This window comes from Gambusia affinis, linkage group LG06 (assembly GCF_019740435.1).
Source record: "Gambusia affinis linkage group LG06, SWU_Gaff_1.0, whole genome shotgun sequence".
Taxonomy (NCBI): domain Eukaryota; kingdom Metazoa; phylum Chordata; class Actinopteri; order Cyprinodontiformes; family Poeciliidae; genus Gambusia; species Gambusia affinis.
In genome coordinates, this window is record NC_057873.1 from 29,028,500 (window position 1) to 29,053,644 (window position 25,145).

Consider the following 25,145-nt stretch of genomic DNA (forward strand, 5'->3'; position numbering starts at 1 on the left):
CTAAAGATGGCTGGATGTAATTGCAATGTTTCTCTCGGGTCTGTTGTAACTGTGTAGTTTTGTGTCCACTGCGCTGGATTCTATAGGCTCGGTTATCGGATCTAATTCGCAGTTTCCTCCAGTGGGCGGAGAAGTAGCCGCACAGCGTTGCTCTCAGCTCCGCTCCCCTCAGTGCTTCCCGCTGCCTCAGCTCTCCAGCTCATGCGGACCAGCTGCCGAGGCTCATGGACTAACCGCAGGTCTGACCGTGAGCTGTAACGGACTCGGGGTAGGACTGCTTGACGCCAGTGGAGGACTGGACTATGGCGGCCAAGGAGGACCTGTACAGCAAAATTCTCCCCCGGAGGCTTCGCCAAAGCCGACGGGGCTCGATGAAATCCAGCTCCAACCTGGACGTGCTGTTGTCCATGGGCTTCTCCAGACACAGGGCGTAAGTAGCAGGACCCGAACAACGTATGGCTGTGTGTGTGTGTGTGCGTGTGTGTGTGTGTGTGTGTGTGTGTGTGTGTGGAGGAGTGGGGGGGACGGTGCAGCTGGGGACACGGCCGCTGGGAGAGCTCTATCGCTGGGAGGAGTAGCGGACCGGTCAGGCGCGGCATCTCTCCGGTTTTCTGCTCATCCTTAAATAGTGTTCGACACAACACTAGAGTGGAACAGAGGAGGGAAATAAATAATTATACTCATGAAAAATGTTTATGAAAATTAAAAAGACCGAAGAAAGTGTCAGAATTAGCCAGGCGGTGAAACGGTCAGAATTGTCAAGAACAGCTGAATTAGTTATTAAGAGATGTAAATGTTAGCTTCATATTTTACCAAGCAATTTTCTCATGCTCTTTGAGCAGCAAGAATGACTGTTTTATATCTTGGCTGGCAAATAAGTGTTACAATTTAATTGTAAATACTTAATTGTAAACCTATGTGTGACTTCAGGAGCCTTGTGTTAAAGAGCAGCTGTCATGTTGGTTAATCAGGAGGCATGAAGTCATGACTCCCTGCCTGAATGTGGAGCTTCCAGGGCGGTTTAGGAGGATGTTCAGGTTCTTTTTATTGGTGAAAGTTACAAATAAATGATAGTTTTGTACTTTCTTCTCTAACCGCTTTCATATAAACACAACATAATTTTTAGAAATGTCTGCATCCATATATATATAAAATAAAAGTTATAATAATTATGTGTGCTTAGTTATAATTATATTAGAGGTAGGCTGGGACAGAATGATGTTTGTTGCATATTGGCTGTCTTCATAAAAATATAATAAATTAGAACAGCTCAATGTAAGGTATTTTTTAAGTTTTCAAAAACACAGTATGCAAATGTCCTGTTGCCGTACTGTATTTGGCAACAGGACATTTTTAAACTCTTGAAAAACACCAGCCTATAGTTTGTGTAAAATATCTGTTCAATGGCCTGACAGAATGATTACAAGTAAAGTATAGCAATACAAAGAAAGGGCTGCTTGCTTATTGAAGAAAGAAGCAAACGGATATCCTTGCATTTGTAAACATCTTCACAATCAATAACTTCCGAATCGGCTTTATTGGCTAACATTGTGAGCACAATCAAGGAATTTGACTAAACACTCAGCATATAAATATATGAACTTTAGAAGTAAAGCTAAATATATTTCTCGCCATGTTAGATTCACGTTGCACCAATTAGAAACTACTTAGAAATGACTTTTTTTGTTCAAATACACTCCTCATTATATTTTATTTCCTTATTAATTATAACTACTACAAGAGAACTTTAAAGATGGCATGGTTTGATACTTACATAAAAAATGATATCACTTCATAAATGAATTAATTGCCATGAAAACCTGACCATGTTTCTTTGGTGCTACATGGCTCTAAAAGTTTAAGAAGTTGTCAATTTTTCTCTCATAGCACGCCTAGTTATACGTTCATCCAGTTTAATCAAAGAAAGGTGTGCGTGTTTGTTATTTCAGTCAACCCTGACTGTGGTACAGGCCTCTTCTGGGTGAACGATTTAAATCTGAAGCCGAAGTTAGAGACTGTGTCAGAGGTTAAGCGAGATGATCTATGATGCAGAGGGAATGAGTAGCACTTTACCTACACTAAGACTTATGTTAGGGTTTGCATACACTGGGGCAGTACGTGTCAGAAATACCTCTGTGAACTCAGTTGGTGATGTCTGTTTGTTTCTGAGGGTTTTCAGTGTTGTGCAAGATCCCTATTACTAAGAATTAGTTCCGAGTTTAGTGGAGTTTACTGACGTTCATAGTTTTGCTTAAATTCTCACATTTTATTTGAGTAAAATTCTGATTCTGTTTAACAAGAAAATCAGCTAAGAAGAAAAAAATAAATCAATATATAAACATGAAACAGAGTTATTGCTTCAGCTGTGGAACGGTCTAAGAGGAGAATTGAAGGTGTTGGAGTGCATTGAGCTCACATTGAGTTGTAGGTGAGAGACGTATGTATGGTAACGGGACAGCACATTCCTGTTAAAATGTCAAGTTTCTCATAGAAATGAGAATTTCATTAAACCTTTCAGTATTTTTTATTTTTTTCGATTTTAGAAAAACCACATTTATGGCATACGAAAGTCACTTTGATTTAAACATGGGAACACCCTTAAATTAATACTTTAGTAAAGCACGTTTTCATTAAATATTTGCTTCTTTTTTTTTTTTTTTTTTTTTTTTTTTACTTTTTGTGGTATTAGTGACCCTAATTGAGAGTAGCCAGACAGGAAATGGGTGGAGAGCAACATCCAACATCCTTAAACCTCCTAGAACTTTGTTGGAGAGAAACAAACTGAATGTTTGGGTCATAATTCCAAACAGTATGTCCGCACATGACTGACAAAACTTTGAACCTCACCACCATCATGTAGTGAAGTTAATTTTCTTGAAATGAAACTGGAATTTTTGTGAAGATGAATTCAGTTAAACTAGTCTGAAATATCAGTTCTGGTCCAAAAGCCTTTTGGATGTTTGGTAGGAGGCTGAAAAGGAAGAGAGATTCTGTTTCTCTTGTAATGATTATAACGCCAAATGTAGCATTTGAAAACGTTGGCGTACACTTTAACATGGATGCAGAACAGGCTGAACCGAGCGCAGGACGCACAGCAGTCACCTCGCTCTCGCCTTGGAGGGAAAATGCCATTTCTCTTTCTCAGCTGATGGCAGTTTAATGACGCTGAGCTCGGTTCATGTTTGTCATGTAAAAACGGCACAGTTAATCGCAAATTCCTTTAATTAGGTTAGAGCTCCTTGTGAACGGGCCATGAAATGCATTTGCAGCTAACACTGACAGCTATGCACATTAGAGGAGGAAAAATTAGCAAAATCAATCTATTTTTGGTTCAATTCTTACTTTTTCTGTGTGGATGTCATGCGGCGATGTAGAACCCGAGGAAAAGAAGATAGTTTGGCGGCTGTGACTGTCCCAAACAGCAGCAGTTCTGTTTTCAGCTGTACATTCTAGTTTGTCACCTCAGCATGAGGCAACACAGCCCACGCATTTTAACTTTTAAAGTCGGGACAAAAAGTTCGGTTGTGGCAAGTGTGAAGTGTGAAATGTGTAATGTGCGCAAAAATTGCACATCTAAAATTAACTCGGCTATCCCGGACAGAGCGAAAACGTAATTCTGAAGAGCGTGCATGATAAACTCCTTTATTCTTGAAGTTGTGCTTGAGGAAGGACTGATGTAGCCTGAGATGAGGAGGTGAGATTATGTGGTTAGAGGAGCAAATGTGAAAAAAAGCTGAGCTGAAGAATACGGTACGCTTGCTTTGTGCTAAATAGAATGCAACAAAATAGGGTAAAGTTTTTCTGCGCTGCATAATAGTGTTAAAAAACACCATAAAGAGATAAAAGGACAATTAGTGCAATAATATAAAATTCATATTCTCAACAGCAGTTCAGTATTTTCACATCTTAAAGCTGTGAAGTAGCCTCCTGATTCTGTTTTTGATCTTGCCATTTTACCTGATGGCAGCAGAATCTGTAACAATGGTTATGTTTCCAATCGTCACGCCAATTTTAAGCAAACTTTTGAAATGTCGCCACAAAGATAAAAAGAAAAGTGAGAATTAGACGTGTTTACTGGTTTGGAGTTTCATCAGATGTTGGAGATAGGGATGGCTGCAGTAAACAGGAAGCAGAACTAGCATGGAGCACAAATCTCAGAAAACTGGACAGACTCCCCACTTCATAAGCTGAAGGTTTGGACTTTCTTTGAGTTCTGTGCCTCTGGTAAGGCACAGGCTCATTGCTGGTTGGATATGTGAACTACATCAGAACCTGTTCTGTGTTTCCATTTCCTCTGTCACACATCAACTCAATTTGAGAAGAGCCAATATATATATATATATATATATATATATATTTTTTTTTTTTTTTACAAAACTGAGGGAGTTACTCTAAATTTATCCATTTCCATAAACTTTGTCTAAAGTGATACTTCAGACTGTGCATAATAAACTGTTGATGATCTGACATCTGTCCCTGGTCCTGGACACTCCAGTAAATCCTTCACCTCTCTCTCACTGTCCTCTGCAGGGTCCACTTGATTGCTGATTTATAATCAAAGTATAACTTGAACATATTGTAAAAAAATCTTTCATAAGATTATCTGAGAAAGTAAATAAATAAACGCCCCCTGTTCCCATCAGGTCACAGCTGCAGAAAATCATTAATGAATGCTTGCACTTGTCCTCAATATCAACAGACTTTCCTTTTCTCCTCCATTCATTCGGCCATCATTGGGAATCTTCTGACCTCTCCCAGACAGACTTATGCTCCACATTGTGTGTGGTTTGCTGAATGAACACAGACTATGATGCCAGGCCCCAGGCAGGTCTGCAGTGGTCCAGTACAGAGTCCCTGAGGGAAGCCACAACCTCTTTTATATCATCACTACAGGCTTTGACACGGCGTCTGGCCTTCCTTTACAACCTGAGCACCCTGACCCACTAACTATCCTGAGCGTTTTCAGCTCTTTCTTTTGTTGCTATAAAATTCTCAAACATCTCCCTATTACCAGGAGACTGCTTTTGGTCTGGAGAACAAGAACATTTTGAATTGGTTGAGGTTGCAAACTTAACTTTACTTCTGCTTGCTATTATTTCTTTCTATCACATAAATTGATACAAGTTAGAAGAGCTGCAATTTTGTTTGCAGTTTTTATAAAGCATTGACTTAGCAGTCCCCAATTGTTCACACCAGGAACAGAGGTGACGTGTTTGAGCGAGAGAGCAGTTGCTGTAAAACAAAACAGAGACTGAATGATTATGGCGATTAGCACCTTGTATTAGCAATCATATACTTAGCACGACTAAAACAATAGTCTCCATTTGTATTCCTGGAGAACGTAGATTCTTACCTTGAATGTGAGATTTCCCAAGAGGTTGGCACTCCTAACTTCTCATTACAGATGTAGGCTAAAACTTAAAATGAGTGGTAGCACTTTGCACCATCAGAGTGGCGCAAAGTGCTATTCAGTGTTTCAGGAACTCCTGATCATTCATGGAACTTCTTTTGAAAAAAAAAAAGTTTCTTTAGAAATGTGGACGTTACCAAAAGCTTTGGAGACATCTGTGTTGCTGCAACAGGTTTAGCATTCAGATGCTATTTTGCTGATAGGCTTCAAGTTTAGTACAACTTAGTACATCCTGAAGAAAAGTATAGTCTTTACCAGCGTCCTTCAGATTGTTTTTTTTTAAGCTAAAATATTCCCCAAGCAGGAAAAAGACGAGCTGCTTCGTCATCCATCACTGTTGATTGCGGATATCAGTTATGCATCAGATTTACAGGTGTACCAGAAATACACAGTTACAGAAACTATATATAAAAAGAACAAATGATTGTGCAAAATCTTTCTCTATGTAATTGATTAATAAAAATGAACATGTTAAAGTCCAGTCCCTACTTAAAAAACAACAAAACAGTGAAACTTTGCTGGAATTCATTCCTTTTTAAAAATACTTTACTGATCCTCAATTTGAGTGTTCCTCATTCAGTTTCCACATTCAATAGTGTAGTTGCTAGCAAAACCCGCTGGCTATTATTATTCATGATGCATTCACTGATCAGAAAAAGGATCAGATTTTTCAGGCTGGATCAACTGAAAAGCTAATTCCGGTACGCAGCCAATTTCCTACTGCATTTCTAAAAATGAATTGTTACGACTAACAACATGTAGATGGAAACTGGAGAAGAGGTGCATCATCCTCACGACAGGAAGCTGTCGTGAGTCACCTGCACACACTCGTGAAAATAAATTGCTTGAAAACAGAATTGATTTTTTTTTTTTCTTTTTTCACATCAGTCCTCTTCCCAGAGAGCAAAGGCTTCCAGGAAGTCACAAGGTGCTTCTCGTTTACGTGGTAAATGTCAGCCATGTGCATGTCGGCCAACTCTTAATGTAATGATCAATTATACATGAAGCAGAGTCATGCTTGTTGCTTTAAGAGCTGTGTAAATGTCTGACTGGATGAGGGGACACAGGATTTGTTCAGGATGGACTGTCTTTGTGTGCGTGAATCCTCGTGTGGTAGTGCTGCGACGTGACAAAACGTTGGCATCTCTACTGATGTCAACATTTTCTGTTGGATGATTAAGACGTGCATTGTGCATGTAAAATGTTCTCAAGACAGTGTTGTATTTTATAAGTCTCTGCCTCTTTGGGGGTTGCAAAGCAGCAGCAGCATAGATTTTTTTTAAAACAGCAATCCATTGGAGCAGACGGGAAGAAATTTAAGAAGATGAAATGTATGGTTTGAGTGCAGCTGAAACCAAGGTACTAACTGTAGAACCAGTTATTCTAAAGCATTTGTTAATACAATATAGGGTGTTTTCACACCTGATAGTCCAGTAGACTCGGTTTGATTGGGAACCAAAATTGCAACATTTGTTACATTTACAGCTGGTGGGATTCGCTTTCACAGTGCACTGTGTCAAATGAGCCAAACCCTTTGAAAAACCTGTTCCCCTCCTCACCTGTGGTGGCGCTGCACCAGGAGCCATTGAAGGAAACGAAAACGACACGGAGTGCAACTTCCTTCATCAGGAAATGTAAACAAAGCCAGCTATATTTGTCATCTGACCTCCTTTTCATTCCACATCTGATAATAAGCCATTTATCGCCCGACTCGCATGTTTGTCTTGGTTGTATTTACCCAGAATGCCGTGTGCTATAGTCCGTTTCCTGTTTTTGAAGTTGTCTCTGGTCTGCTTGGCATTCACATATGCATTCAAACCACACCAGAATTCACTTCAGCCGAACCGAGGCCGAGGTTTATAGGTAGACCAGAGTTTGTTGTTTTGTTCTGCATCAGAGTTCAGTGACACTTTCACATCTCTACAAACTAACTGGACTTTCTATACAAACACACTACAGGTGGATTAAAGCAGACTAAATATGTACAAAAAAACGTTTGTAAGTATTTACTTTCAAGCAAATTCTTGCACATTTTACAACTCCTTGCATTTCTTATACTTCTCATAAGAAATGCATATGGATCATTCTTAAAATGTAGATCTATAAATAAACATTTATTTATGATATTAATGGAAATACTACTTACTATAAAATGACCTATTTGCCTAGGCAATGCTATAATTGTCATAAATAACAATAATTGTCATAATTTTGTTAAAATGATTTGTAGTTCAGAGGATAATTATCTATCGGACTCACATGGACTTTATCGTGTTTATATTATCAATGCGCCCTCTGGTGGATTCATCACGGACAAAAGAATAACACACATCTTTTATGAGATAAACACAAGGTGTTATTGGACTGGATAAGACAGAAACGGACGTGTATTCTGTAAACTATCTGGAGTTACTTTCCACAAATAAGTCAATCTGCGAATACTGAACAGTGAATAGGTGGTCGTCCACTGTGTTTTAATGCTTTTTATGACCGACATCCATTAACGTTTTGTATTCGAACATTAAAACGGATACAATGCTGTCGCCAACAAAGGGCCAACCTGGACCTTTTAGGACAACTTCTTGAAAATAGAAAAAACACACAAAAAAACAACCTTTTCTATGTTAAATCAACATACATCTGTTGCCTGCTAATCAATAGACTGTCACTTCCTTTGTAGATTATGTTGAATTTATTTTTATACCAGCTGCTGTCCAAACTAACACGCAGAAAGACTAATCTCCTGATCTGGATCTGAACGCAGTGAAAGGTCATAAACTCCAATATTTAACTGCAAACTTGGTCTCCTGTGACACAGCTGGGAGCACACTAAACACATTTTCTGTATAGCTCAGCTCTTAGGCTGCATATATTTTCTGATTTGGAGGAGGAAAAGGAAAATGTTCAGAATGCTAACTCCGTTTCATCTGTATGAGCCGCATATAGTATGGGAACTCTGAAGCGGTGTGGAGTTGCTGTCTCATGAATTATTGAATCATTTCCTCTTTTTCTTTTTTTTAGCTGGGTGCCTTTGAAGTGCAGATAATTGTGAGCCCTTTGCTACGTTAGCAGCATTCAGAAGATGGTTTCAGCTCAATGGGAACACTTTTACAAGATTTTAAGAATTTAATTTACTTTCATTCATGCATTTGATGTATCGTCATCATACGGCTGCATCGTACAAGGTTAGATAAATGTCATTAGCCTCCTTCCTGAAATAGGAGAGGACGAACGCTGCCGGTGCACTTCAGCATGGGGATGGTATTGTAGTCCATTTGAAGCTCTGTCCGGAAACAGACAGCACTATCAGATTATAGGCCCATTGTCTCTCCTCAAATGTCTCACTGAGGCTGCAGGAAATGAAAGGTAGTCCCACTGCTTACTGGGGAGGCCAGTTTGCATCTCATGCTAACGGCTGTGGAGCAGAAAGAAAGAATCTACATGCAAACTTGCTGAACTTTTTACCTTATTGGACCAGTTTAGAAAAGATGTTTCATTCTCCCGTGAACAAGGACACTCACATCGGCTTCCAGTCTGTAACAAAGCAGAAATTCCTCACTGCAGCTGATTTAAAAGCTCATTGTTGGCTGCGAAACACTGTGTGATGAGAATATATGGTCTGAAGTTCACCTCTGTGTTTTATGCTCAAAGAATTAAAGTATAGTTAATGTGACCATATAATTGCTCAAACTGGATTTACAAAAAAATGGAAATATGCCAAAAATCAAGTTTTTCAATAAAAAGTATTTTTCTGCTGGATTAAGTGTTTAGTTGTTTTTTTTATCTGTATCATATTTTGCAAAACTCCAGTGGTAACACTTTGTTCACAATGATTTCTGGCATTTCTTTTCATACAGGAGCACTGAGAAGATTAGAAGTTTTGTTCAGCTTAATGTTTCATGGTGTTGGTGGCGAATCTCACAGCTTCTTTTTCTCACTCTGAGGGAAAGCAAACAGTGATGAGTTCCCAGAAATCAGGAGCAGCTGCTGACATTGAACTAGTTTCTGCTATTTCATCAGTTCACTGATAGCAGCTGTAGCTCACATGTAAACACGTTTAACAAATTGTAAGCAGGTTTAAATTTCTGTTAAGAGAAAAAGGAAACTCATTCATGTGTCACCTTCGCTACATGATACTCCTGTTTGTCATCATAAATAACCATTTTTGCATTGCTTCGGTGTGGAGATTTTATGGTTGCGCCATTTATCTTTTCAAAATTTCCTTGTAGTGTTGTTGCCAAAACACTAAAAACCCCTGTTCAGAAGAGGATAGAGACTTTGGAAAAGCAGGAGAATAAATTTATTGTATGTTTTTTCAACCATTTTAAAATTAAAAAAGGGTTTTATTTAAAAAAAAACGTAAAATATTGTTTGAAAATTGATTCCACAAACATGGATGTTTTCAAACCTTTATTTCTCTTCATTTGCGTGCCGCTAACAAAAACCCATCATTTAAGATAAGAATATTATATCAGATCAGTAATAAAATTTCCTACAGAAGCGTGGGCTTATTGAAAAGTAGGTTGATACCTGCTTCAAAGTTATTTTCAAAATGTACTTTTAACCTGACAAATAAGCCTCAACAGAAAATATAATCTAATGTATCATTGTTCGTTATGAGTGACAACGTCAACATTTTCACTAAAACATAACTTCTGATTGAGCGTATATTCACATATTTTTTGAAGAGCATCCCAAAAGCATTAGAAGGAAAATGCAGTTTGGAAAATCGTTACAATTTTTTTTACACTCTGCTGTCTGTCTTTGGCAATGCAGCCAGACGTTTTTCTTGCCACTAATTTGCTAAAATTAGAAAGACTGTAGATATTAGTTTCTGCGACAGGTACTAACTAGCTATTGTTCTTTGCATAGGTACATTTCTAAACTGTAGAGAAGATTGTGTTCGCAAATATGCAAATATGAGTATAGAGAGACACTGATTTCCATATTTTGTGTTTTTGTTTGTCTGATTCTCCTCTGTTGGAGTGCATCACATCTTGTGACGGGAGATCTGATTCATTCAAATGATGAGACACAAACACCTGAACCTGAACAGAAATGAATCGTCACTTTGTTTCATGTAGGCGGGTAATTAGGGCTGTTTACTCTTTTGGAATACCCTGAATAAAACAGATTTTTTTTAAATCATTTTTTGGTCTTTGAAGAAGGTTTCAGGTAGCCCTGGTTTTAAACTCCTCCTGTTTTTATTTACTTACTTCCACTGTTGCCTAAATGAATTCCAGTCTCAGCATTTGCATGACCTTCAGTTTGATTTTAACAGTTGAAACGCCAAAACTCACTGACAGACGTTAGAAAAGAAAGATAAAGTCAAGAAATTCAGGTTATTCTCTGCTGGGATTCCCCCTCTGACTGAGACATATTGAATCGGTGATAAACACATCAGTGGGTGGACTACCCTGAGGTTCTCCCCAGACAGTTGGACAGAAAGCTTCACACTTGCCCTTGGGTTTCCCTCCAGCTGACTGGTGACAAATAGCACAACCCCCGTTGTTGTATCTAAAACTAAACCACTGGCTGTTCAGAGCTCTTAGACAACAGCAGAATCTCACAATGTGTCACATCAAACCTCATGTGTGTGAATGAGTCATTGTGACCTGGACTAATCAAGGTTATACAGATATATTCTCTGGTTACAGTTAGAAATCATCTTTTAATTTAAAATCTAAAACTCTTCCCATGTTCTAAGGGTTCCACTGTATGAATGAATGAAGCTGTAATTCTAATAAATGGTACTTTAAACAAGATCATACACAAGGAAGAATTGATGTTGGTGTTGTGTAAAAAGAAAGACAAGTAATATGTAATTGTGGTAGTTTTGTGAGAAATTGCAAAGCCGATAGAGATAACCTGAATTTCTTGACTTTCTTTCCTAATGTCTGTCGGTGAGCTATAGCATCTCAACTTTTAAAGACATACACCAGCTGTGGTCGTTACTGCTACAGTCCACAAAGCAGGACAAAACGTATTCAGACAGCAGAGCATTAGTGCAATCAAACACATCCAAAATGTCCTATCAAAAATTGCATTCAAGCAGACCTTTAAGGTTTATATCATAATGAAAACAGCAAGGAGGAGAGTCATTTGATATTTTGTACAGCTCTAAAAAATGAAATTTTATTTTTACTTCATCAGTGAATGACAGTCATACATTCTGATCATAATGGATAAGTGTTTGCATGTTGGAGTTGTGGTATTCCTCTCTTAAACATCAGACATCGATACATGGACAGCTTGGGAATGCCCAAGCAGGAAAAGAATCTGAAGAAGTGTGATAGGAGGTTCAGTCTGGCGTACAGGTTTAACTTATTTGTACACTCTGTGGATAACATTCACATCCATTTTTACAGAGAGCGCTTAAAGCAAAACAGTCATTATCACGTCTGTGTAGTTTGAGGGATACATTTGGAAAAACACAGGTAGTGGTGAAGCTGGAAATTAAATTATTCATTTTCACAGGATAAGAGTTGAAGCCATCCAGCTTTTGTATAAAAATCAATATGAACTTTCACAATATCATATTTCAGACCAAGCCTTGCTGCCTCCGCCTGGATACGGGCTCTCAGTGCGATCCCAGCACATTTTAAAAATTCATAAACCGATGCAGCTGCCTGCTCGGGCAGACAGAAGACTCCTTCTCCATTATAACTGTACGTAGTTCAACCTCTAAAGGTAGATTTGACTCACCGAAAAGTTTTAAGAAAAGGAAAATTAGAGACTTTTGGAAAGTTCTCCTGACACCCACTCTGACTGACGCAGTCATATCACATTCCTGCCACGCTTTTTTAGCAACTAAGCAACATTCTTTCTGCTCCCTGCTCCCTGTGGTACGTGTCATTTTCATCTGACAGGTTTGTAAGCTCCACCACCACGTTTCCTCAAACTTGGAAAGAAACAATTAGCAGTAGTTTCACTACAGCACGTCCTCCATGCTCCTCGATGTTTATTTGCCAAGGTAAGCACAGAGTCTGGCGTGTTAAACATGTGCAGGGAAATACATTTAGGCTAGAAATGAAATGTATTTGGTGATCAAGAAGAGTAACAGTATGAAAACAAATGTCAAAAAGATTGGTAATATATTTTATGAAATAGTTTTTTTTAGACTTCAGACTAAAAGTGATGTTTGGATCATATTGTAGTTTGAGCAATAAAGTCTTTTTTCATTAAAAAACAAAGGAACTGAATTGTTTTATTACTGGACTGGAATCAGCTTTTCTTTACTATTTTTCTTCATAAATAAGTAGCTACAATTTTTATGTGATTACTTGATTAGTGGTAAGGGTGTTGATTACTTGGTGACTAAAGTAATGTTTTCTGTCGCCTGGTATTGGCACACAAAACTAATCTGTGAGCCCAGTTGCTGTTTATGTTTTGCGTTTTGTAAAGGAGGGGCCCACAGGACCGGGGCCTGGGGAAGTAAAGTAGATTTGATGTGGCATTTAATCTCATCCCTAATTTGGTGCAGACTAAGTGTGTGTCTGTGTGTGCATTTATTCCCACATTTTCTGTCTGTAGGTGGTGGTGCATTAATCCGCTGGCTCTCCCCCCTCTTCTCGTCCCCTCCTCCCCTCTTTACACCCTCTGTGTATGTGCTCATGTGTCGTCCTCAGTCAGGGGCTTCTCCATGTCTTGTCTGTGTGTACGGCTGTGTGTGTTCAGCGACGGCCGGGCCATCTGTCCCAGTGCTAACTTTGCCAAAACAGTGACTGGAGCGGCTCCAGCGGCCGCCGTCCTCCACCTCCCACCGTCTGCCCCTCACATTGGCTTCAGTGAGACACGGCAGGAAGCGGCTGCTCCGTCCCAGAGCCGCTTCCCCTCCTCTCCCTCCCACAGCGCTCCAGTAATCCTGCCAGATGAACTGAGCGCTGGTGAAAACTGATTCGATGAGACATTTAATTGCGTCCCTGGTTGAATGAGCGCATTACCGTATTGGTGTTAACGGGCACAGGTAGTCGACGTGGATTGTACACACTGCTCACTGTCCCTGAGCTGATGCAATCAAGACGTTGATGCGAGATAAAAAGGCACTCCTGCGTTTTTATTTCTGTTGACCACGTAAAGTTATCAGGCAATGCAGAGTATCATGCAATTGAAGAAGCACATGCATCTGATGATCTTATCGGGATGCTGCGATATGAAATTTTGAGCAGATATCAATATCCGATAAGCAGCCGTTATGACTGATCACCAATATTTACCAATATTATATATATTAAACCTCTCCACACCTTGAAAAAAAAAACACAACACTGACTTCACTGCCGCTTCTTGTTTCAGTTAAACTCCCCACAATCCTTTACTGCATCTCTATCACTGTCACATGACCAACCTTGCTGAAACAAACAGCAGCAAGATGGAAATAAATATCAGTTGATAATATCAGTCCAGTTTGATTTGTTAGATTGATAGAATATATTTTAAAAAATGACGAGTACCAGCCGATATGTTGTTGTGCCGATTGTTACCCACTTGTTTTGGTACATAGAAATTTAGGCCAGAAGGGAGGTTTAATCTTCTTTAAATTTTCATTCTCAGTAGCAAATAAGCAGAGGCAAATGTCCACTTAAACGTTCCTACAGAAATTTGATTTAAATATGCAAATTGTCTCTTAAAAGCTAGGTTTAACCTCAGAATGCAGCTAATTACAGAACTGGTCAAAACCCAAAGGTCAGATTTGTATTCTTTTATGTAGGCGCCATTACTGAGGAAGACACAAAATAGTCAGTTTCAATATCAGCAAAGTTTGAGGGAGTGCAGAAATGTCAACATGTTTTTAAAAGCAAAGTCAATGTTCTGGAACAGACCAAGATGTTTAGCTGATTGGTTCTGTCTACCGAGGAATAGTTAATAATATTCTATATATCATTTTTGAAATGAACTGTAAATCATTTTGTCTTGGTTTTAAAATAATAAAAGTTGTACACTGACTGTTGCTTCACACAAGTTGTACCATCACCTCTTCTGATATGAACAAGACTTTGTTCACACAGCAGGAACAGTAAATGCAACTTTTTCCTGGCATTCTGAACGGCCCAATTCTGATCTTTTCACTCCACACATTTGTGCCACTTCCATATATGATACTAAATCGACTATGTACTGCACAAACAGCTAACTAAAGAAAAATACAGAAATGGCTGAAAATACAAGAACCAAAACAACAGAACTCAGACAAAAGGTAATCATAAAATTGATGACGTCATGAAACTTAAAGTCCCTTTTAGTTTTTCTGGGAACAAATACATTTTTTTTTTTAATGAAGAACAGAAATTCATCCCTTGTTGTTAAATATTTTTTGTTTTAAGGTAATTGTGAACAGATTGGAAACTCTTGTGGCTTCAGAACTTGTGGTTTTGGTTTCATGTTAACTCAACAACAAAGCAACGTTGTAATAGATCATTAGAGGAATGAGCTAAACAGTCAAAGTAAAGCTGTATGCAGCTGTCCTTTTTCACTAGCTGTTCCACAGCATCACATCTGGCCCAAATCATAGGTTCTGATCCTAAATCTGATGCCTCTGCACCAAGTGTTGGATTTTACATACCGGTAAGTTATTTGCATTCTGTTAGACCTATTGTTACTGTTATCAACTATGAATAATCCACATGTTCACATGTATCACCAGACAAGAGAACATGCGAAGCACTTCAACTGATGAGACTAGGCTTCAGTCTAGTGCAGTGATGTGTCAGTGTGGATTTAGTTCAACAGGACATTAAAAGCAGCTGAAGTTGACCAAAGTGCTTTATTATTTATTCACACAAAAATACGTTTGCACTCGCACTTCACTGTGTCAAACAATTCAACCCAATGGAAATACTTGTTCACCTGCTCGCCTGTGGTGCTGCTGCATCAGAGTTGAATTGAGCATTCACACTTCCCCCAAAAGAACCGGACTGCAGTTCCAGACAAACGAACTACGGTTTGATTAAAGCGAACTGAACAAGACTGGTGTGAAAGCGTCTTAAAACAAGAGAGACAACAAATAAAGTTAATAAGATACCACCTAGAACTATTAGATCTAACAGAGTCTTATATTCAGCTTCCTTTATATGCCAAGGAGAAAAGATGGGTTTTCACTTCAGCATAGATACAAAAAATTCAACATTTAGCAGGCTGGATATGAATGGATGAGCTATTCTGGAATAAATAGTTTCAGATTAGTTCAAGAACAGTTCAGAGACAGCTTCATTGAGTCTCATGGCCTTCTTGTTCAACATTAGTGTCTGGCGTCAAAGAATCCAAAATAAAATCACTCATAAACCTTATGGGAAGGTTTCCCAAAAAGAGTCGAGGCAGTCTGGAGTGTGCCAATATCATTTTAGATCCAAAAGACTGAGAAGAGTACCAGTCAATGCTTCTGGTAATTTTATATAGTTTTTCTTTTAAGCTGTGGCCAGTTAATCTAAACTAAGACTAGTGGAACCAAGTTTTTACAGAGCTCAATCGTCCTGCATAAACAATGCAGGACGATCCTTTCTGGTCTCTGACTTGCGGTTCATCTGGAAGTAAATGCAGTAGGCATGTGTTAGATGAGTAAATTGTATTGTCTTAAACCAGTCTAACCCAACCCTGGTCTTCAAGACACACTGTTCTACATGTTTTAGACGTTTCCCTGCTTTCATGTGCCTGATTCAACTGATTGCAGTTCAACAAATGCCTGTTAATCAGTCATCAATTGAAATCAGCTGGACTGAAGCAAGAAAACATGCAGGGCAGTGAGCCTTGAGGACCAGGGTTGGGAAACACTGTCCTAAACTACTGAGGCCTGCTAAAGCTCTGCAGTCAGACGACCAATCAAAACTGCAAGTAATAGCCTATGAATTCAGACATCTCCCCAAAGATACCATCTATCCAGAGCCTTCTCCCCTTAGCACTATTTTAATAAAGTACATAAGTTACAACATCTACTCAAAGACTAGATCTGAACTTCAGCTCAACTAAGGTCCCAGTGTATGTAAAGGTTTCGTCTTTCCGGAGACTCCCTGGGACAAAGTACAGTAACACAGGAAAAAGAAGATCAGTTCTATTATAGTGAGTGCGGAAGTTAGCGTCCCCATCCGCCACACACAGCACAATGCTGGCTCGTTATAGCAACAAAGACTCAGAGGACAAACACACAGTGCACTGAAAGAGCTGACGAAACTGTCTGAGAGTGACCGCAGATCCCCTGCACTCTATGAAGGCGCAGTGAACACACACACACACACACACACACACACCGCTCACTCCCTGCTGTAGTCCACACAGCAACTTTTTTACCGATTTCTCTCCCGACGTTCCCCTTCTGACAACCTTAAGGAATCTTATCAAGATGCCTCCTAAGATTTAAGGTTGTTATGGTTCACTAAACCCACGGAAATAACAAAAACTGAACTTGAGAAAACATTTTTGTTAACTGAAATAAATAAAAACGGCAATTAATGGGGAAAAAAAACTATAACTCCTCGGCAAATTACAGTACTCCATCCTCCTCCTGGCGGCACTTACGCTAGTCTGCAAAATGGCAACTGCTAAAGTTGGGAGAAAACAGCAGTCAGTTGGTTGATTGAATGATTTTTTTGAAATCATGCTTATGTTTATTATTCTTTACCCAATCAGTATATGCATAATCACAATACAACACTTTGACCTCTGAATTCTGCACCAAAAATTAACTAAAGATGAAAAAACTATTATAACAAATAAAAACTAAACAATATTTAACTAATAATATCCAATAAAACCTAGCAAACACACTAAAAACTACCTATAGCTAACTGAACTAGAGAACCAAACAGTGCAACGAAATACAACTAAACTATAATGACAAATCAAAACTTTTCCATCTCTACTAAGATTATCTCCAGACACATTCCTGCTCTGTGTGGCGTGTTAAGAGTGATCTGGTCCACTCTGAAGGACGTCAGGACCTCTCCCATCAAAAGTCAGGAATACTCAACATGTTTGATTGCTTTGGCCTTAATCCCGATGTTGCAGCATCGTGTTCCTCGGTGTTCCTCGAGAATAAACAGCAACGCATGTTTGCGATCTCTCAGGTTTTGAAAATCATCAGACAATTTTAAGATCTTTCCATGTGCAGCAGGCTTAACCTGAATGCAAAAATACACATAAAAGAGGCACATATCAAAACCTTATCTGCATCTCCTAGTCCTGATGTCCTTGACCTCGAAGTATGTGATGTAATTTTCTCATTTTCGTCTCATCATGCTCCTCCACTCCTGCAGACGTCAATTAAGTTGATTTTAGAATCTATTTTGGAACATTTGGACTCTTTCCAGGAACACTGCACTGCAAAAACACAAAATGTTACCAAGTATTTTAAGTCTAATCTCTAGTGTCAGTATCTTAGTATACGTGAAATAAGACTAAACTAACTTTTCATCAAGATATAGGAGCCTGTTATATGTCAACAATTCCTTTATATTGATAAAAACTAGCACTAGTTTCACTAACAGATTATTTCACTTGTGGGAAAAATGTCTTTAGTGAAATAATCTGCTAGTGGAACTAATACTTTTTCATCAATATTAAGGAATTCTTATCTTAAAAGAAGCTCCTATATTCTTGCTGAAAAGTTACTTGAAAGTTAGTTTTCACTCATTTCAAGCATACTAAGGTATTTATGCTAGAAATACAGCAACATTACTTGGTAAACTTGAATGTTTTTGCAATGTGGGCTGGAGGATCCAGGACTTGATGCATGGTATTGTCTCCAGAACGATATTCTGGTATTGTCTCCACAACAATACCAGAATATTGTTCTGGTATATAACAATATTCTGTTTTATACCAGAACAGAAAGTAGAAAGCTTTTAAAATTCTTCAATTATGAGAGATTTTCAATTCAGAGTTTTCTAAACAAAGCATTGTCTGGAAAACATTCTGAAAGCCACACATCATTCCACAGCCTCTTATATCGGAATTACAGTACAAAGAAGTGAAGTCTCATGCTAAGCCATCTTCTCTTCCAAAAGTCTTTCAACTATTATTATTCCTTGGGTTCATTATCTGCCTTCCTCTGTAGAGACTGCTGTGACCCGCTTAGGAATCTGTGCCTGTTCACATGAGCATACGCCCGCTTTCCTCTTTCCTCTAAGCACAGGTCTGTGCTCTGTGTGCGTGGGTGTGTATGGATCTATTTGCAGGCGAGTGCATGCGTGTGTGTGTGTGTGAGATTTGTAAACAGGAAGTGTGAGGATGCATGCAGCGAGGGGACACAGAGAAATGGGATTTCCCACAATGGCAGAACTGCTCGGCTGAATGAGGCTCACGATGTGTGTGTGTGTGTGTGTGTGTGTTGCATTTAACGCGGGTGGGCTGCTGTGTGGTGTCTGTACATTCTGGACAGCTGATTAGCAGCTGGGCACCAGCCCTGCATATCATTTCCCAGACAACGGCGTGTCCGATCTGACGTCCCCAAGAGCGGAGCGGAATGCCGAGCTCTGCGCAGGTCATGAGGCAGGGCAGCTGCTCGGGTTGGAGGTCAGGGGTCAGAGGTCGGGGGTCGTTTCTACATGTGTTGGAAACAGACGAACAAACTGCAGTTGTCAGACAATAAAAGGAGGGGCTCAGATGTCCCAGACAGAGCAGACAACTGCCTGCTGCAACTGCCAGTAGCTTTAATCATCAACTATGAACTGGTTTACTTCCTCTGTGGACTCAACTTAGACTCTAACAATGCAGAGAGAAAGTCAGTAGAGTTGTCAGCTGTTGTTTTATGTTGTTGTTTTTTGATAAAAAGTCTCTAAATATGACAAGAAAGTTTATAAATTAACAGTCTCAGTTTGTCCTAACCACAGCCACTCTTACCTTTGGACATGGATCTGTGTCTCTTAGCTCCACCCACTTTGATGGAATTTTTCAAAATTAGTCAAATTGAATCATGAAAGCACAAAATGGCAACACATGATGACAAAATAGTGGAAAGACTTCAGCAATGGTGACCCACAGCTGTAGTGCTAAAGCATGGTGTGTTCACAGTTTGGGAAAGGATTGGATTTTTGAGCTCCTGACCAAGTGATCCACTGTCAGGGCCGTTCCACTGCATGAATGAATGTATGATTTTAGAAGAATATTCATTAGTTGTTACATCAATTTGATTTGCTCCTGCAAATGTTTGAATATGCATGGAGGAAAGTTTTCTTGTTTCCTGTTAAAGAGAATTTAAAGGTATTTGGATATTTGATTAGTTATCAGAAGCAGCATTTTTTTCCAGTAGCATATTGGCTCATCTGATTTATTTACTGGCAAAAATTAGCGGTATGTTTCGAGTTTTCAGTTGGCCGATGTGGAAAATAAATGACTAAAGAGATTATTGTAAATGTTATAAAATGAGCCCCGGTTTTCTGATCCTGTCAGTGGTGAGATCATTTTCTCACTAAAAGTGACTCATGTTACTCCATGGTCACAACAAATCCCCACTGCACTGTGGTTTTATACTGAATATTCAATAGCTTTAGCAATTAATTCGACATATTTATTCAAGTGCAATTTTCAACTAAGAAGACGATCAGAGAGCCTTTAAATCTGATTTATTCTGCACATGAAGTAGCAAAAAAGTTCTCCTGTATAATTGAGTAATAATAAGGTAAGCCATAATGTAAACAGATTTTCTTCAGTAGAGCTGACGGCAGCCAGTGAACTAGACCGATTCCTTTAAATGGCAGCTGTTTGTCCCCTCTGAGCATGCTCAGATGATTACTACTGTCTACGGGGGAATCAACCTCCTTCTGCGGCAGATCTGTTAAAACGATACACGTGACTCACCTGAAACGTCTCCGCCACCGTCTTTATTAGAGACACAGAAAGACAAAGTAGTTCCAGCAACTTTCTGGCTTCATGTAGATGTAGGATCCTCAAAAAAAAAATAAAAATAAATCAACATTTTGATCTCAGATTTAAACAAAAATAATGTAAAAAATAAATACATCTAACAATAGAGAAATAAACTAAACCTAAATATTTAGAGTGGATTTTTAATTGATTTGTAAATATCTGGATTGTCTGTAGGAGCTCAGACAGGTTGACACTGTACACAGCATCAATAGCGTTGTTAGCTTCACATCTTAGCTAAGAACTTTATTTTTCTTTTCAGTCACATCAAATCGAGCTAAATGTATTTCTTTAAGGAGGAATGTAGGCTACAAAGTGAATTCAACTGAAGTTACAGAATAATGGTGGTTTGTTCTGCCCACCAGGAGACGTTTCTTTGGTCCATACAAGGTTTTTGATTAAAATGTGATTCATTGAGATTAAATGATGAAATAATAGTAGACATTTTTAGCTAAATTTAAAAAAAAATCCCACCACTGCTAGCATCACAGCATAAAAGAAAAATAAACTTAGGAGGAAACATAAAAAGGTTTGTGCAAAAGTATATCAAGCATGATGTAATATATTAGAAAATGGGAGTTATTGTTCAGGGTTGTTACTTTGATTGTTGGAGGCCTTGTAATATTTGATGACTGTGCAGCCTAAAAACAAAGATGCTTTCTGTGTAGTTTTGTTTTGTTGGAAACATGTCAAACATTTGATCTATAGATAAATATTTCACATAGATAAAACCCTGTGAAAGGTAGTTTTTTTGTTTTGTTCTGCATGAAACTCACTGAAGACATTAATTTTGGTTCCCACTTCCTTTGGTTTCTGTTACAGATACATACATTTTTTTAACACTGTATATTTATGTACATGTAACTTAATGTGCCGTGAGCCGTGCTGCAACATGCTTAGCGCTGAATTTGAACATGCAGCGTCGTATGATGCACAGGCCTGAGCAGGGCTGCGTGGGCGCTTTCTCTTCCTGTCTCTGTCAGGCTCTGCTAACAGTTAACAGAGGATCTCTCTATGGTTGGAAAACTTGCTTTCACATCTGTGGGCGACAATCAGCGTGTGGCTTTCTCACAGTAAATCCATTTTGAGATAAGAAGAGAAAAAAAGGCAACAATATTGAAAGCCTGATCGAGCTGAAGCAGAGCCCGCAGGACGAACAGAGAACGTGTTGGGCCTGCGAAAACTTTACATGCACTTTTTCCTTTTAATTAAGAAAAAAGAACGTATACCGAGGAGTTCTTTTCATTTTCCAGTTTACTCACTGCTGAGGAGGAACATTTTGATCAAGGGACGTCTTACCATCTCACATACTTTCAGTTTATACCTTCAGTTTAGTCAGCCCACGCGGTTCTGTGAGCGCCGAACGTGGAGAAACGGACGGCTCTCTTCTGGACAGGGAGGTGGAGAAACAGCTGTGGACAGATCAGGGTGCCATGGGAACACAGGGAGGGGCGACCACTGGAGAGAGACAACTTCACTGGGCAAGGACTAGCTGTGTAACAGATGAAGCTGTAGTTTGATTATTGTGACGATTAATCAATTAATCGTTTAAAAAAATGGTGCTTTCTTCTCATTCTTCATTTAACCACTTACATTTATTTTATGTAATATTGAGAGTAAAAGAGGTTAAAAAAAACTAATAATAAAGGGGCAAAAAAAAAAAAGAATAACAAAGAGGCGGCAAAAAACAAATAATTCAGTTTATTTCTTAAATCAAAAAATTTAAATTTGATTGCCTAAAATTTGATAATTGCATTGCTTTACTGAACACTTGAACATTTGTACCAAAGGAGGCATCTGTAGCTAAAAGATACTTCTAACATCAATGTGTGAAAATTTTAAACCTTTTTGGTTGACATGGCATCAGTAAGACCCATCTGATGATAATTTTTTGGATTAACCGATTAATAATTGGGCAGCAAAAGGTTCTTAGAAGGAGATATTTTTTTTTTTGACAGAATTCAAATCGTCTTTATACAGCTTTCCCTTAACATCTGCTCTGAGGGAGCTGTTCTTTCAGTGAATTGCAGTTTTTAGAGTCTGTATACTAAAATTACAGATTAATCAATTACTAAGCCAGTTGGCAATCATTTCAATAATTGATTAATCACAATTAATTGTTTGAGCCTTAGCTGATGACACTCGGGAGCATTTTCACTCTGTTAAAGTTTAGGCATGTCACGGTTTCAAACATCAGCCAGTTCTGGTCACCAACACGTTTCTCCATGAATCTCTAAAGCAGGAATATCCTCAGTTTTAATATTAGAGTTTAAGCAACATGTTTTGGAGATTCACAAAATACATGGAAGGCAGAACGATTTCAGTCAGACTTCATGTTTGAAATATTATGAGAATTTAAATATTTATGAAGCAAAACAGAAATATTGCAGCACCTTTTTTTTTCTTTGGGACAACATTTAGAGTCACCACATGATTTTAGAAATAGTTAAAATGGTGGGATTATTAAATAATTTCTCAGTCGTCCTTAAAATAATCAAAGCAAGCTGGTATGTTTTTGAAGAGGGAATAACATGACATGATACAAAACTCAAAAAAGTCAATTTAGCATATTATCCCCCTTTAATAAAATGTAAATAAAAACTTGGATCAATATCAATATCCAATATTAATATGGCTATTTTGCTAATCAATTTATGTACATTATTTACATATTATCTATATTTGACTACCCTATGAGTAAAAACCAACTACTCTGTTGACTTTGCCACTGCTGATGTGAAACTCCCCACAATCCTTTGCTGCATCACCATCACTGTCACATGACCAAACAAAAACCACATGGCCGGCATCCTCACTGACCCGTCCAGAAACAAACAGCAACAAGATGGAAATAAATATTGGTTTTTAATGACACCCTAATTTTATTGGCCAATACTGATATGCTAAAAATGAGTAACATCAGTCGATGGCAACGTTAGTACTGATACATCATGTGTCCCTAGTAAATTTTATTAGAAGGTAAAACAAAATATTTTCTGGGGACTCATCTACACGTGTGACATGCATAGCTGGAGTTCAGAAGCTGGGCATAAACACTTCTTTAATAAAATCTATGGATTTCTTCATGTAACATTATGCATCAGCAGGTGGAAGTTGGCGTCTAATACGTTGACCTCGGGTTCCTTCGTGTTCGTGACTCGGCTTGCTGCTGCGACAGAAACGTCTGCCTCTGGTTTTGTGGCTTCTGTTTGCCGCCTTGGTGTGGCCGGAGCTCCTCAGGCCTCAAACGTCTGCTCTACAGAGCTGAGATGAAAAGTGTCAAAGGCTGAGAGCGCCGAGTTGCGCTATCATGGCCACGTCGAGGCACTTCCTTGTTCCCAGCGGGCCGAGCTGATAGCTGGCCTGCTTTGAGCAAACATCAGGCCTGGCTTCCTAACAACTACTTTCTCTTCATGTTTGATTTTGTCTTGGCTTCAAACTGAGCGAGGTCTGCTTGGTCCCTGTAAAACTGCGCAGTGTGTTTACACGGGAACCTCCTTGAGCCTTCACTAAACTCATAATTGACATGCGTGACTCATCTTAGGGCTCGCCTTGTGAAACTGCAAACCGCAGCTGTGGAAACCCTGTCAGGCAGCTCAAGAAAAGGGAAGTGGAGGTTGTCTCAGAGAATACACACTTCATGCAAGACTCATTCTTTTGTATTTCTCTGAAACTGAAGAAAGTCGTGGTATTAAGAAAGCACACCACCTTTACAGGTGACCTATTATGACTTGTTTAAGGAAACATAATAGGTCACCTAAAGGTGACCTATTATGTTTCCTTAAACAAGTCATAATAGGTCTATTGGCTATACAAAACATGATCATTGCATTTTTTGCATGAAATCATTCTTAGATAATAGTATTTTCGTTTGCTCGGGTCAGAAGAATCTATTTCTGATCCTTTTAGGTCTAGTCCACACATTGCCAGATATCTGAGAATACATTTTTATGCATTCTGGTCTTTCAACCACACAAAATGCAGTTTAATATGGATTTAATAAAAATTATTACTGTTAAAAACTCTGACCAAAGTGGGGATTTGAAAAAAATTCTGCGCTGGTGTTTGTGTGCGTGCATGGAAAATACAAATTTAGCACATACTTCCTTTGACACGATTTCAGTCGCTTTATATTATAATACGGTATTTAAAAGTAGTTCAACCTGTCCACACAAATGAACCTCCTGGCGCCATGTTTAATTGGTGGTTGTTTTGGGTTGAAGTGTTGCGCTACACTGCCCCCTATGGGTTTGGCATGTTATCGCTCACAGGCGTATTTGGGTTCATGTGAATGAACATTTTTATTTCCTGAACTACAATTAGTAAAATTAATAAATAAATAAAAGATTATCTTTTGAAAGGTACTCCACTGACTTTGACTTTAAAACCCTGAAGTAGTCATAGTGCCCTTTGAACGTGTTCATGGTTTACACTGTGATAACGGTCGCTGTATAAGACACACGGACAGCTGAAGGGAAAATCTGTCATCATCTCATTTCAGTCTTCTGCTGTGAAACGCTGCATACTGCTCTGGCATGAATCACTCTCTGCCCAGTATGTCCCCCTTACTCCACCTCTCCCTCTACACACACACTCAGATGCATAGACTCAGCCTCCAAACTTCCACAGACCTCAAATGGATTAAATATTTGTGGAATGCACCGAAGCTGGCTCAGTCCAAGAATCTCCTCTACCCCAATGAGCTGGAGAACATGCCGTCAGTGACCTGCTCCTTAAGTCTTGGAACTAGAACTGAGCTCAGCTCACTTTTATCAGATGTTCCCCCCTTGGCTGAGGTAACCTGGCAACACCAGCACCAACTAGTTTGTGTTCGTTTTGAGCTCAAAGCTTTGGCCGACCTCATGATTTAGTAATGAGACTC

The 25,145-nt window shown here is 38.9% G+C and overlaps 1 protein-coding gene across 2 annotated transcripts in view; it reads left to right on the forward strand.

Annotated features, from left to right (window-relative positions):
• Window positions 1–117: 117 nt before the first annotated feature.
• Window positions 118–25,145, forward strand: part of ubash3bb (ubiquitin associated and SH3 domain containing Bb) — a 44,410-nt gene continuing 19,382 nt past the window's right edge. Inside the window, exon 1 of one of the 2 annotated variants that reach the window (XM_044118500.1) lies at window positions 118–430. In XM_044118500.1, coding sequence (XP_043974435.1) covers window positions 303–430 — 128 coding nt within the window. In that variant the 5' untranslated portion in view covers window positions 118–302. The remainder of the gene's footprint in view (window positions 431–25,145) is intronic. The other variant, XM_044118498.1, reaches the window with a different exon arrangement.